The sequence below is a fragment of the Squalius cephalus genome (assembly GCF_949319135.1).
Source record: "Squalius cephalus genome assembly, chromosome: 3".
Classification (NCBI taxonomy): Eukaryota; Metazoa; Chordata; class Actinopteri; order Cypriniformes; family Leuciscidae; genus Squalius; species Squalius cephalus.
Genome location: NC_137124.1, coordinates 61532483 through 61545703, shown reverse-complemented (window position 1 = coordinate 61545703; position 13221 = coordinate 61532483). Strand labels below are relative to the sequence as shown.

At 49.5% G+C, this 13221-nt stretch overlaps 1 protein-coding gene across 1 annotated transcript in view; it reads left to right on the top strand.

Moving 5' to 3' along the window:
- LOC307155291 (N-acyl-aromatic-L-amino acid amidohydrolase (carboxylate-forming) B-like) overlaps positions 1-13221 on the top strand; it is a gene marked incomplete at its 5' end in the record, with an annotated part of 36736 nt that overhangs the window by 22758 nt on the left and 757 nt on the right. The window contains one exon of the mRNA XM_079865851.1: positions 11875-11982. Within this exon, the coding sequence (XP_079721977.1) occupies positions 11875-11982 (108 nt within the window). The remainder of the gene's footprint in view (positions 1-11874; positions 11983-13221) is intronic.

Here is a 13221-nt window from a genome sequence, read left to right as displayed (position 1 = left end):
GAGACAGAGCGAGACAGAACGAGACAGAGCATACAGGTGAGAGACAGGACGAGACAGAGTGAGACAGAGCGTGCAGGTGAGAGACAGAGCGAGACAGAGCGAGACAGAGTGAGACAGAGCGAGACAGAGTGAGACAGAGCGTGCAGGTGAGAGACAGAACGAGACAGTGAGACACAGAGCGAGAGAGCGTACAGGTGAGAGACAGAGCGAGACAGAGTGAGACAGAGCGTACAGGTGAGAGACAAAGCGAGACAGAGTGAGACAGAGCGTATAGGTGAGAGACAGAGCGAGACAGAGTGAGACAGAGTGAGACAGAGCGTACAGGTGAGAGACAGAGCGAGACAGAGCGTACAGGTGAGAGACAGAGCGAGACAGAGCGTACAGGTGAGAGACAGAGCGAGACAGAGCGTACAGGTGAGAGACAGAGGGAGACAGAGCGAGACAGAGCGTACAGGTGAGAGACAAAGCGAGACAGAGCGTACAGGTGAGAGACAGAGTGACACAGAGCGAGACAGAGTGAGACAGAGTGAGACAGAGCGTGCAGGTGAGAGACAGAGCGAGACAGAGTGAGACAGAGCGTGCAGGTGAGAGACCGAGCGAGACAGAGTGAGACAGAGCGTGCAGGTGAGAGACAGAGCGAGACAGAGCGTACAGGTGAGAGAAAGAGCGAGACAGAGCGTGCAGGTGAGAGACAGAGTGAGACAGAACGAGACAGAGTGAGACAGAACGACAGAGTGAGACAGTAAAGCTACTAAATAACAAAAGAAGATGGAACTCTATTTACACCTGAAAAGAGACTATAAACCAGCAGAATACCTGAGCTGTGTGAAAGAGCATAAAGTGAGAAAGACCCTGACCAAATACAGGCTCAGTGACCACAGTCTGGCTGTAGAGAGAGGCCGGCACAGGCAGAGATGGCAACCGAGAGAGCAGAGATTGTGTTCACTGTGCTCTCAGAGAGAGGTGGAGACAGAAGAACACTTCCTGATACACTGTGATCACTATCACAGCATTAGATCGGACTATTTCACTAGATTCCAACAACTAGAACCAAATTATATGGCATTACCAAATTCAGAAAAATTAAATCATACTTTGGGAGAGAACTCTAGCTCGATCACAACAGCAGCAAAATATGTAACAGTCACAAACTACGAGAGTCAGCCAGTGGACAAAACTAAAGTCAGAATCATTCTTATCTTGTCTGAATGTTGGTACAAATGTACAAAGGTGTTTTTTTTCCCTTTTTTTTCTCTTGTTTATATAAATGTATTCATGCATTTGTTTACTGATTGATTTATTGAATTTATTGATTATTTGTGTATGTAATGTCCATTTATGTAATGGCCAATTCTTTGGCAATACTGTACAAATCATGCCAATAAAGCTCATTTGAATTGAATTGAATTGAGTGAGACAGAGCATACAGGTGAGAGACAGAGCGAGACAGAGTGAGACAGAGCGTACAGGTGAGAGACAGACCGAGACAGAGCGTGCAGGTGAGAGACAGAGCGAGACAGAGTGAGACAGCGCATACAGGTGAGAGACAGAACGAGACAGAGCGTGCAGGTGAGAGACAGGACGAGACAGAGTGAGACAGAGCGAGACAGAGTGAGACAGAGCGAGTGTTATGATCAGGCACACTGGCCACAACATACAATTACCGCAAAATCAGTTGGACTCGTTTGTCTAGGGGGTTTATTAAACAATTGAGTAAATTACAAACAAAACAGAAGATAAGAGATTAACCACAACAGGTTAAAACCAATGCAGGAAGATAAATCACAGGTGTGGTAGCCGGAACACAAGTCTCCTTTCTGCACGGAGTGCCTGAGATTTTAAAGGGTGTCTCTCCGCCCACTCGTTACAGATCACACCTGCACACAATAACGAATGAAAACATACTGCAGAGCAGCCAAACATTAGAAAAGGAAACAGAGCCACCACAGGTAGTGGAGGGACGTAACAGCGAGACAGAGTGAGACAGAACGAGACAGAGTGAGACAGAACGAGACAGAGTGAGAAAGAGTGAGACAGAGCGAGACAGAGCGAGATAGAGCGAGACAGAACGAGACAGAACGAGACAGAGCGTGCAGGTGAGAGACAGAACGAGACAGAGCGTACAGGTGAGAGACAGAGCGAGACAGAGTGAGACAGAGCGTACAGGTGAGAGACAGAGCGAGACAGAGCGTACAGGTGAGAGACAGAGCGAGACAGAGCATACAGGTGAGAGACAGAGTGAGACAGAGCGAGACAGAGCGTGCAGGTGAGAGACAGAGCGAGACAGAGTGAGACAGAGCGTGCATGTGAGAGACAGAGTGAGACAGAGCGTGCAGGTGAGAGACAGAGTGAGACAGAGCGAGACAGAGTGAGACAGAGCGTGCAGGTGCGAGACAGAGTGAGACAGAGCGTACAGGTGAGAGACAGAGTGAGACAGAGCATACAGGTGAGAGACAGAGTGAGACCGACCGAGACAAAGCGTACAGGTGAGAGACAGAGCGAGACAGAGTGAGACAGAGCGTGCAGGTGAGAGACAGAGTGAGACAGAGTGTACAGGTGAGAGACAGAGTGAGACAGAGCATACAGGTGAGAGACAGAGTGAGACAGAGCATACAGGTGAGAGAAAGAGTGAGACAGAGTGAGACAGAGCGAGACAGAGTGTGCAGGTGAGAGACAGAGTGAGACAGAGCGTGCATGTGAGAGACAGAGTGAGACAGAGCGTGCAGGTGAGAGACAGAGTGAGACAGAGCGTACAGGTGAGAGACAGAGTGAGACAGAGCGTGCAGGTGAGAGACAGAGTGAGACACAGCGAGACAAAGCGAGACAGAGCGTGCTGGTGAGAGACAGAGTGAGACAGAGCGTACAGGTGAGAGACAGAGTGAGACAGAGCGAGACAAAGCGAGACAGAGGGAGACAGAGCGTGCTGGTGAGAGACAGAGTGAGACAGAGCGTGCAGGTGAGTGACAGAGTGAGACAGAGTGTAAAGGTGAGAGACAGAGCGAGACAGAGTGAGACAGAGCGTGCATGTGAGAGACAGAGTGAGACAGAGCGTGCAGGTGAGAGACAGAGTGAGACAGAGCGTACAGGTGAGAGACAGAGTGAGACAGAGTGAGACAAAGCGAGACAGAGCGTACAGGTGAGAGACAGAGCGAGACAAAGTGAGACAGAGTGAGACAGAGCATGCAGGTGAGAGACAGAGTGAGACAGAGCATACAGGTGTGAGACAGAGTGAGACAGAGCGAGACAGAGCATACAGGTGAGAGACAGAGCGTACAGGTGAGAGACAGAACGAGACAGAGTGTGCAGGTGAGAAACAGAGTGAGACAGAGCGAGACAGAGCGTACAGGTGAGAGACAGAGCGAGACAGAGTGTGCAGGTGAGAAACAGAGTGAGACAGAGCGTGCAGGTGAGAGACAGAGTGAGACAGAGTGTACAGGTGAGAGACAGAGTGAGACAAAGCGTACAGGTGAGAGACAGAGCGAGACAGAGTGAGACAGAGCGTGCAGGTGAGAGACAGCGTGAGACAGAGTGTACAGGTGAGAGACAGAGTGAGACAGAGCATACAGGTGAGAGACAGAGTGAGACAGAGCATACAGGTGAGAGACAGAGCGAGACAGAGTGTGCAGGTGAGAGACAGAGTGAGACAGAGCGAGACAGAGCGTGCAGGTGAGAGACAGAGCGAGACAGAGTGAGACAGTGTGTGCATGTGAGAGACAGAGTGAGACAGAGCGTGCAGGTGAGAGACAGAGTGAGACAGAGCATACAGGTGAGAGACAGAGTGAGACAGAGCGTACAGGTGAGAGACAGAGTGAGACAGAGCGAGATAAAGCGAGACAGAGTGAGACAGAGCGTACAGGTGAGAGACAGAGTGAGACAGAGCGTACAGGTGAGAGACAGAGAGCGTACAGGTGAGAGACAGAGTGAGACAGAGCGAGATAAAGCGAGACAGAGGGAGACAGAGAGTGCTGGTGAGAGACAGAGTGAGACAGAGCGTGCAGGTGAGTGACAGAGTGAGACAGAGTGTACAGGTGAGAGACAGAGTGAGACAGAGCATACAGGTGAGAGACAGAGTGAGACAGAGCATACAGGTGAGAGACAGAGTGAGACATAGCACACAGGTGAGAGACAGAGCGAGACAGAGCATGCAGGTGAGAGACAGAGCGAGACAGAGCGTGCAGGTGAGAGACAGAGCGAGACAGAGTGAGACAGAGCGTGCATGTGAGAGACAGAGTGAGACAGAGCGTGCAGGTGAGAGACAGAGTGAGACAGAGCGTACAGGTGAGAGACAGAGTGAGACAGAGTGAGACAAAGCGAGACAGAGCGTACAGGTGAGAGACAGAGCGAGACAAAGCGAGACAGAGTGAGACAGAGCATGCAGGTGAGAGACAGAGTGAGACAGAGCATACAGGTGAGAGACAGAGTGAGACAGAGCGAGACAGAGCATACAGGTGAGAGACAGAGCGTACAGGTGAGAGACAGAGCGAGACAGAGCGAGACAGAGTGTGCAGGTGAGAAACAGAGTGAGACAGAGCGTACAGGTGAGAGACAGAGCGAGACAGAGTGTGCAGGTGAGAAACAGAGTGAGACAGAGTGAGACAGAGCGTGCATGTGAGAGACAGAGTGAGACAGAGCGTGCAGGTGAGAGACAGAGTGAGACAGAGCATACAGGTGAGAGACAGCGAGACAGAGTGAGACAAAGCGTGCATGTGAGAGACAGAGTGAGACAGAGCGTGCAGGTGAGAGACAGAGCGAGACAGAGCATACAGGTGAGAGACAGAGTGAGACAGAGCGTACAGGTGAGAAACAGAGCGAGACAGAGCGTGCAGGTGAGAGACAGAGCGAGACAGGTGAGAGACAGAGCGAGACAGAGTGAGACAGAGCGTGCAGGTGAGAGACAGAGTGAGACAGAGCGTGCAGGTGAGAGACAGAGCGAGACAGAGCAAGACAGAGTGAGAAAGAGCGAGACAAAGCGAGACAGAGCATGCAGGTGAGAGACAGAGCGAGACAGAGCATACAGGTGAGAGACAGAGCAAGACAGAGTGAGACAGAGCGTGCAGGTGAGAGACAGAGCGTGCAGGTGAGAGACAAAGCGAGACAGAGTGAGACAGAGCGAGACAGAGCGTGCAGGTGAGAGACAGAGTGAGACAGAGCGAGACAGAGTGAGCAGGTGAGAGACAGAGTGAGACAGAGCGTACAGGTGAGAGACAGAGCGTACAGTTGAGAGACAGAGTGAGACAGAGTAAGACAGAGTGAGCAGGTGAGAGACAGAGCGAGACAGAGTGAGACAGAGCGTACAGGTGAGAGATAGAGCGAGACAGAGCGTGCAGGTGAGAGACAGAGCGGGACAGAGTGAGACAAGAGCGTACAGGTGAGAGATAGAGTGAGACAGAGTAAGCAGGTGAGAGACAGAGCGAGACAGAGCGTGCAGGTGAGAGACAGAGCGAGACAGAGTAAGACAGAGTAAGCAGGTGAGAGACAGAGCGAGACAGAGCGTGCAGGTGAGAGACAGAGTGAGACAGAGTGTGCAGGTGAGAGACAGAGTGAGACAGAGTGTGCAGGTGAGAGACAGAGTGAGACAGAGTGTACAGGTGAGAGACAGAGTGAGACAGAGCATACAGGTGAGAGACAGAGTGAGACATAGCATACAGGTGAGAGACAGAGCGAGACAGAGCGTGCAGGTGAGAGACAGAGCGAGACAGAGCGTGCATGTGAGAGACAGAGTGAGACAGAGCGTGCAGGTGAGAGACAGAGTGAGACAGAGCGTACAGGTGAGAGACAGAGTGAGACAAAGCGAGACAGAGCGTACAGGTGAGAGACAGAGCGAGACAAAGCGAGACAGAGTGAGACAGAGCGTGCAGGTGAGAGACAGAGTGAGACAGAGCATACAGGTGAGAGACAGAGTGAGACAGAGCATACAGGTGAGAGACAGAGCGTACAGGTGAGAGACAGAGTGTGCAGGTGAGAAACAGAGTGAGACAGAGCGTACAGGTGAGAGACAGAACGAGACAGAGTGTGCAGGTGAGAAACAGAGTGAGACAGAGCGTGCATGTGAGAGACAGACTGAGACAGAGCGTGCAGGTGAGAGACAGAGTGAGACAGAGCATACAGGTGAGAGACAGAGTGAGACAGAGCATACAGGTGAGAGACAGAGCGAGACCGAGTGTGCAGGTGAGAAACAGAGTGAGACAGAGTGAGACAGAGCGTGCATGTGAGAGACAGACTGAGACAGAGCGTGCAGGTGAGAGACAGAGTGAGACAGAGCATACAGGTGAGAGGCAGAGTGAGACAGAGCATACAGGTGAGAGACAGAGTGAGACAGAGCATACAGGTGAGAGACAGAGTGAGACAGAGCATACAGGTGAGAGGCAGAGTGAGACAGAGCATACAGGTGAGAGACAGAGTGAGACAGAGCATACAGGTGAGAGACAGAGTGAGACATAGCATACAGGTGAGAGACAGAGCGAGACAGAGCGTGCAGGTGAGAGACAGAGCGAGACAGAGCGTGCAGGTGAGAGACAGCGAGACAGAGTGAGACAGAGCGTGCATGTGAGAGACAGAGTGAGACAGAGCGTGCAGGTGAGAGACAGAGTGAGACAGAGCGTACAGGTGAGAGACAGAGTGAGACAAAGCGAGACAGAGCGTACAGGTGAGAGACAGAGCGAGACAAAGCGAGACAGAGTGAGACAGAGCATGCAGGTGAGAGACAGAGTGAGACAGAGCATACAGGTGAGAGACAGAGTGAGACAGAGCATACAGGTGAGAGACAGAGTGTACAGGTGAGAGACAGAGCGAGACAGAGCGAGACAGAGTGTGCAGGTGAGAAACAGAGTGAGACAGAGCGTACAGGTGAGAGACAGAGCGAGACAGAGTGTGCAGATGAGAAACAGAGTGAGACAGAGTGAGACAGAGCGTGCATGTGAGAGACAGACTGAGACAGAGCGTGCAGGTGAGAGACAGAGTGAGACAGAGCATACAGGTGAGAGACAGAGCGAGACATAGCATGCAGGTGAGAGACAGAGTGAGACAGAGTGTGCATGTGAGAGACAGAGCGAGACAGAGTGTACAGGTGAGAGACAGAGCGAGATAGAGCGTGCAGGTGAGAGACAGAGCGAGACAGAGCGTGCAGGTGAGAGACAGAGCGAGACAGAGTGAGACAGAGCGAGACAGAGTGAGACAGAGCGAGACAGAGTGAGACAGAGCGTGCAGGTGAGAGACAGAGTGAGACAGAGTGAGACAGAGCGTGCAGGTGAGAGACAGAGTGAGACAGAGCATACAGGTGAGAGACAGAGTGAGACAGAGCATACAGGTGAGAGACAGAGCGTACAGGTGAGAGACAGAGCGAGACAGAGTGTGCAGGTGAGAAACAGAGTGAGACAGAGCGTACAGGTGAGAGACAGAGCGAGACAGAGTGTGCAGGTGAGAAACAGAGTGAGACAGAGTGAGACAAAGCGTGCATGTGAGAGACAGAGCGAGACAGAGCATACAGGTGAGAGACAGAGTGAGACAGAGTGAGACAGAGCGTACAGGTGAGAAACAGAGCGAGACAGAGCGTGCAGGTGAGAGACAGAGTGAGACAGAGTGAGAAAGAGCATGCATGTGAGAGACAGAGCGAGACAGAGCGTACAGGTGAGAGACAGAGTGAGACAGAGCGTACAGGTGAGAGACAGAGCGAGACATAGCATGCAGGTGTGAGACAGAGTGAGACAGAGCGTGCAGGTGAGAGACAGAGCGAGACAGAGCGTACAGGTGAGAGACAGAGCGAGACAGAGCGTGCAGGTGAGAGACAGAGCGAGACAGAGTGAGACAGAGTGAGACAGAGCGTGCAGGTGAGAGACAGAGCGAAACAGAGCAAGACAGAGTGAGAAAGAGCGAGACAAAGCGAGACAGAGCATGCAGGTGAGAGACAGAGCGAGACAGAGCGTGCAGGTGAGAGACAGAGCGAGAGAGAGTGAGACAGAGTGAGACAGAGCGTGCAGGTGAGAGACAGAGCGAGACAGAGTAAGACAGAGTGAGAAAGAGCGAGACAAAGCGAGACAGAGCATGCAGGTGAGAGACAGAGCGAGACAGAGCATACAGGTGAGAGACAGAGCAAGACAGAGTGAGACAGAGTGAGACAGAGCATGCAGGTGAGAGACAGAGCGAGACAGAGCGTGCAGGTGAGAGACAGAGCGAGACAGAGTAAGACAGAGTGAGAAAGAGCGAGACAGAGCATGCAGGTGAGAGACAGAGCGAGACAGAGCATACAGGTGAGAGACAGAGCGAGACAGAGTGAGACAGAGTGAGACAGAGCGTGCAGGTGAGAGACAGAGCGAAACAGAGCAAGACAGAGTGAGAAAGAGCGAGACAAAGCGAGACAGAGCATGCAGGTGAGAGACAGAGCGAGACAGAGCGTGCAGGTGAGAGACAGAGCGAGACAGAGTGAGACAGAGCGTGCAGGTGAGAGACAGAGCGAGACAGAGTAAGACAGAGTGAGAAAGAGCGAGACAAAGCGAGACAGAGCATGCAGGTGAGAGACAGAGCGAGACAGAGCATACAGGTGAGAGACAGAGCGAGACAGAGCGTGCAGGTGAGAGACAGAGCGAGACAGAGTGAGACAGAGTGAGACAGAGCGTGCAGGTGAGAGACAGAGCGAGACAGAGCAAGACAGAGTGAGAAAGAGCGAGACAAAGCGAGACAGAGCATGCAGGTGAGAGACAGAGCGAGACAGAGCATATAGGTGAGAGACAGAGCAAGACAGAGTGAGACAGAGCGTGCAGGTGAGAGACAGAGCGAGACAGAGTGTGCAGGTGAGAGACAGAGCGAGACAGAGTGAGACAGAGCGAGACAGAGTGAGCAGGTGAGAGACAGAGTGAGACAGAGTGAGACAGAGCGTACAGGTGAGAGACAGAGCGTACAGGTGAGAGACAGAGTGAGACAGAGTAAGACAGAGTGAGCAGGTGAGAGACAGAGCGAGACAGAGTGAGACAGAGCGTACAGGTGAGAGACAGAGCGAGACAGAGTGAGACAGAGCGTACAGGTGAGAGACAGAGCGAGACAGAGCGTGCAGGTGAGAGACAGAGTGAGACAGAGCGTACAGGTGAGAGACAGAGCGAGACAGAGCGTGCAGGTGAGAGACAGAGCGGGACAGAGTGAGACAAGAGCGTACAGGTGAGAGATAGAGTGAGACAGAGTAAGCAGGTGAGAGACAGAGCGAGACAGAGCGTGCAGGTGAGAGACAGAGCGAGACAGAGTGAGACAGAGCGTGCAGGTGAGAGACAGAGTGAGACAGAGCGAGACAGAGCGTGCAGGTGAGAGACAGAGCGAGACAGAGCAAGACAGAGTGAGAAAGAGCGAGACAAAGCGAGACAGAGCATGCAGGTGAGAGACAGAGCGAGACAGAGCATACAGGTGAGAGACAGAATGAGACAGAGTGAGACAGAGCGTGCAGGTGAGAGACAGAGCGAGACAGAGCGTACAGGTGAGAGACAGAGCGAGACAGAGTGAGACAGAGCGAGACAGAGCGTGCAGGTGAGAGACAGAGTGAGACAGAGTGAGACAGAGCGTACAGGTGAGAGACAGAGCGTACAGGTGAGAGACAGAGTGAGACAGAGTAAGACAGAGTGAGCAGGTGAGAGACAGAGCGAGACAGAGTGAGACAGAACGTACAGGTGAGAGACAGAGTGAGACAGAGCGTGCAGGTGAGAGACAGAGCGAGACAGAGTGAGACAAGAGCGTACAGGTGAGAGACAGAGTGAGACAGAGTAAGACAGAGTGAGCAGGTGAGAGACAGAGCGAGACAGAGCATGCAGGTGAGAGACAGAGCGAGACAGAGTAAGACAGAGTAAGCAGGTGAGAGACAGAGCGAGACAGAGCGTGCAGGTGAGAGACAGAGCGAGACAGAGCATACAGGTGAGAGACAGAGCGAGACAGAGCATACAGGTGAGAGACAGAGCGAGACAGAGCGTATAGGTGAGAGACAGAGCGAGACAGAGCGAGACAGAGTGAGACAGAACGTACAGGTGAGAGACAGAGTGAGACAGAGCGTGCAGGTGAGAGACAGAGCGAGACAGAGCATACAGGTGAGAGACAGAGCGAGACAGAGCGTATAGGTGAGAGACAGAGCGAGACAGAGCGAGACAGAGTGAGACAGAACGTACAGGTGAGAGACAGAGTGAGACAGAGCGTGCAGGTGAGAGACAGAGCGAGACAGAGTGAGACAGAGCGTACAGGTGAGAGACAGAGTGAGACAGAGCGTGCAGGTGAGAGACAGAGTGAGACAGAGCGAGACAGAGCGAGACAGAGCGTGCATGTGAGAGACAGAGCAAGACAGAGCATACAGGTGAGAGACAGAGCGAGACAGCGCATACAGGTGAGAGACAGAGTGAGACGGAATGAGACAGAGCATGCAGATGCAGAGGTCTCGCTCTGTCTCGCACTGTCTCTCACCTGCACGCTCTGTCTCGCTCTGCCTCACCTCTTAGTCCCTCTCTGAGATTCTAATGTGAAGATGATGCTGAACTAGATGTTTTCTAAGGACCCACAAACTTGTGTCAGGCTACAGCTTTTTCTTTCCATTCACCAAAGATCCTTTGATTCCCACTGGTTCTCTATCATCAAGACAATATCAGCAAAGATCAACTAGAGCCTCAACAAATTGCATCAGGACAGTTTAATTCAAAGGGGTGAGACATGCAAGTATCAAACTTAGTCTCATTATTTGATACATTAAGTATCCGTAACCCTTTTAAAGAAGGGCGTGTTAGAACTGATGGTTTGCCCAAGGCTGTTGATCTGCTGAATTTCAAACAATGTTTGTATGTAATTTAAGTGTTTAGTCTAGTTAATAAAGTCTTGATCATATCACATGTAAAGTTGTCCATGTCTCAAGCTCATACTGGAGTCCCTAATCATGTATATTTTGACTATATAGGCTCTGAATAGTACTGTACAGTAAGAAAGACATTTCCCATACCCCGGAAATGTACATTTCTTAGAATTAATAAACAATTAACACAGAGTGTTCACGGCACAAACAGGTTAATTGATTGTAATATTAATTTTACTACATTAAGTTAATTCTATTAACTGGTCCAAATATTCGTAATCAATTATAACAAGTTATGATTGATTATTAATATTTCTTTAGAGCTAATTTGCTACAGCGAGACAGAACGTGCAGGTGAGAGACAGAGCGAGACAAACCGTGTCAAACTCGCTTTGATTTGTGAATTCCACACATCTCTGGATGGACAAAACGACATCTACCATCGTTCCACTCTCCTTCATAGCATCATCAAGCTTCGTCTTTGCTATTGTTTTGAAAATGCGACCTCTGGCGGTGAAAAAATTACAGATTGTACCTTTAAGCTCAGAGTCACTCTCATTGGTTGGTGCGGGAGGCACAAGCACTGGGTCAGTCCGAATCAGAAATCCATGTAATGGAAGAGGCAACGACGTCAAAGGAGAGAGAGGATATCATGATCAACTGAATAATATTTGCTCTCGGTGTAGTTATGGCTGTGCAGAAACCTATGTATGATGTTCTTATAGTTGTGCCGTGACTGTTCAGTGATGTCACTGCACGATCAGTGTCGGTCACAGCGTCTTTTAAATGCTGTTTTTGATCCGGAAATTATTCATTTACAAATGATCAGAGCGGCTGGGATTTGTGTACCGTCCTCATCGCCAGAGACGCTCATTTACAGATGAATCTGCCACTGCATGAAGTTTTTTGTTGTTTAACCCTAACCCTAACTGCATGAACATTATGCTAAAGGAGTTTTTTTGTTTTGTTTTTATATAAATTAATATTCCCTATGGATGTGGATAAAGCATCTGCTAAATGAAATGTAATATTATTCTACAAGCTCGTGGATGTTTCCTCTCTGCCCTCAGCGATGGAGGTCGGACCACAGCCGCATGGACTCGTCCGGTCCGGGATCTTCAGCTCCATGCAGGAGGGAGTTCAGCTCATGCTGGACTGGATCTGGCAGTTCAACTCCGGTACATCTTCAACTAGGGATGTCCCGATACCACTTTTTGCCGAACGAGTCCGATACCGATGCTTTCATTTTTGGTACTCGCCGATACCGATACCGTGACCGATACCTGAATTTTCACTGTATTTGTAATTTTTAAATGTAGCCTATTATTAGATAAACCAAAATAATATAAATCATATTAGTTGGCTTAATTTGTTCATCAAATCTATATTTCTTTCAGTTATTTTCATGCTTAATTAAGCCTGCTAAAATGCATTGTATGAGCTTCTGTTACTGTCACTGTTCATTCTATTGCTCTATCATATTGTATCTTTCATTTAATAGCACAGCACATATTTAGAGCTGCTTCAGCAGGGCTCAGTGCTGAGGATCGGGTCAGCGGTTCAAATGTTTGTCAAAACCAGTGAAATATCAATTATTTAATCCAATTTTGATACTACAACAAAAACTACCTGCCTAATTAATGTGAATTTAAAACAAGTAAGCAGTAACAAAATAAGAACAAACAATCGAATTACAAATAGGACAAATAAATACAATAGAACAAAGAAAGACTACAAATGAAATAAACAGTGTTTTTAGAGTTTTTCAGGTAGATCTAAAAGGTACAGAAATTTGAATAAAGTAATCAAATGTGAAAAAAGTATATTCATTATATAAATTATATATAGATGGATATTTTTGTAAAGTTGAAAAGGGTAGCCTATTTAGTCAAGAGCAGTGAGTATTTCTTTGTCCTTTGTGTGATTAACATTAAAACACAGAAGCAGGATTATTAGACTGCTGCCCCTTTAAGACCGAACGCACGGACCGCATTTGAACATGCTACGTTCATTTGAGATATAACCGACTTTGTTTACTATAGGATACTGGCCAAGACAGGCGTTTTTACATAATTTTGTGTGAATTCGTCTGTACAAGCGCAAGACGTGAAAGACAATAATTCAGTATTCGCGTGCCGTGACGCTGGTTTGCGGGGCGCGCGCTTTGGATGTTTGCGTTCATGGAACTTCTTGACCTGCACGTCCTGTAATAATGTAGGGAACCACTCGTTATACTTAAATCAGGTAACAGTTCATGTTTAACTTTACTTACATATACGATTTAGTTTAAATCCAAATAACATGTGCTGAGTGAACGATCAGCAATCAAGAGCATTCAACATAAGTGCGCTCGCTCACGCTCTCTCTCTCTCTCTCGTCAGTTAACGTTAATAATAAGCTACATGCCTCGTTTTATT